This window comes from Hyalella azteca, unplaced genomic scaffold, assembly GCF_000764305.2.
Source record: "Hyalella azteca isolate HAZT.00-mixed unplaced genomic scaffold, Hazt_2.0.2 contig3899, whole genome shotgun sequence".
NCBI lineage: Eukaryota > Metazoa > Arthropoda > Malacostraca > Amphipoda > Hyalellidae > Hyalella > Hyalella azteca.
The window spans coordinates 94045-95838 of NW_025934128.1; the positions used below are offsets into that span (position 1 = coordinate 94045).

The following is a 1794-nucleotide window of genomic DNA, read 5'->3' on the forward strand; positions in this document are numbered from 1 at the left end:
TAGGTCTTGTTTAGGTTTTATGTCTGTCTTTGAATTTTGACTTTTAAAGTGATTTTATTCATTTTTAGTTTAGTCGAACTGATGATGGAGCTGGACTCCGAAACGTTTTCAATATCGATATGGTGAATTTTCTTGGCGTTTTCTTTGCTTTTAAATTCCTTGTGAACTTGCGATATAAGCAGACTAATGATATAAGTACTTACCCTTTCGTTCTTATGTCCATTAGATATAAAATCAGCAGTCAAACGTGTGACCTATTCTATTTAGAAAATGTGTGCTTCACAGAGCGTTTATTCAGATCCAGTGTACCGTAAAGGTTAAATCTTGCTAAGCACGATATTTCGTTTTAAAATTTTTCGGCAAGTGGCTTCATTAACTCGTAAACGTTTATTGTTCATAAAACTTTGTCTACAAATTTATGTGCAATTTGCGAATTCGTAACTTTCAGCGATTAATTTCTGCTAAAACTTCTTACTGTTGAATAATTTTCGAGAGTAATTTCGTATCGAGTTAAGATAGCATCGAGGTGGGTTTCTCAATTTCAGTTTTAAAGGATCATGCAACTTATTTCATGCAGAGGGAATCATTCTCTGACAGAAGTGTCTGTGAAAATGCGACTGCTTGCTCTGTGAACCCTGGTTCAGGGTTCAAACAGACGACGACCGCCGTGTCGCATCGGCAGTCGACGGACCAGTCTACAGTCTAGTCATTCTAGTGTTCTGGTGGCCGTGGTCGAGTAAGGTTGTGTGTGTATGTGTGTCTAGGGAGTTAGCGCCTCGATGCTGACAACCTAAGGCCACAGCTTGACATTACCGAGAGTAGCGTTAGGGACGAATATGGGAAGAGTGAATATGGCTTTAGTGTAACGTTAGGGCTGAAAATAAATCGAAAAGTTAGGTTATAATCTGGAGAGTAGCTCCAGGACTAAATACTGTGTGAATTTGTAACGCTAAATATGGAGAGTAAAGTTCAGGCTTTATGTGGAGAGTAGCGTTAACAGTGGAAATAGGGAGACAAGCATTAGGACTGTTGATGGTGTGTAGCGTTTGAGCAGAACATGGAGAGGAAGGTTAGATGGACGTGGAATAAGGAAGAGTGTTGAAAATGAACTTGAAGAGTAAGGGGAAGGAGGGAAGTGTATCTATAGGTACCGTTTGGGACGGAAATGGCGAGTAACATAATGAATTTAAACAGAGAGAGTGTAGTGTTTGGAGGTAAATTGTGAATATCACTGTAAGTGGAAATGAATAGTAGCGTTTGGACGGGATTCAGAGAGAAGCCTCTTTTTAAATAAGTGGGAGTAGCGTAAAAATTAATACGGACTTTTGTTTATTATATACGTAACGTTGGTTTTGATGATGAAATGTAGCGCAAGTGATGGTTGTGGGAGCAACGTTGGTGATAATGGTTGGTTGTAACGTGTTTGTGGCGTTTACGGAGAAATTATATTTCGTCGAATGATAACGATGTGTTTGTTACCATGGTTGATGATGGATAGAAGCGTCTGCGAATATGGGAGAACATAGGGGTTAAATTATTAATACAGCTTAGCTTTTAAATAACCTTAATTCGATGATCGAGAGAAGGAAGTCATGCATCGAATCTCGTGGATTTTTTGTCGATTGAGCACAAAGAACGCAACGAGAGATTTTTAATTTTCTTACTTTGTGCGGTTTCTGATGTCCTTGATTGCCTTGAATTGCAATTTTTACGAACATTAGTGATATAACATCTAACTTATATTTTGGCATCGAGCTAATCTCTAACTTTCATGTAAGTTTCATTTACTACCCA

The 1794-nt window shown here is 38.4% G+C and overlaps 1 protein-coding gene across 1 annotated transcript in view; it reads left to right on the forward strand.

The window, feature by feature from the left end:
• Positions 1-740, forward strand: part of LOC125177658 — a 15175-nt gene extending 14435 nt beyond the window's left edge. Inside the window, exon 3 of the mRNA XM_047879819.1 lies at positions 645-740. Within this exon, the coding sequence (XP_047735775.1) occupies positions 645-740 (96 nt within the window). The remainder of the gene's footprint in view (positions 1-644) is intronic.
• The last annotated feature ends 1054 nt before the right edge of the window (positions 741-1794 follow it).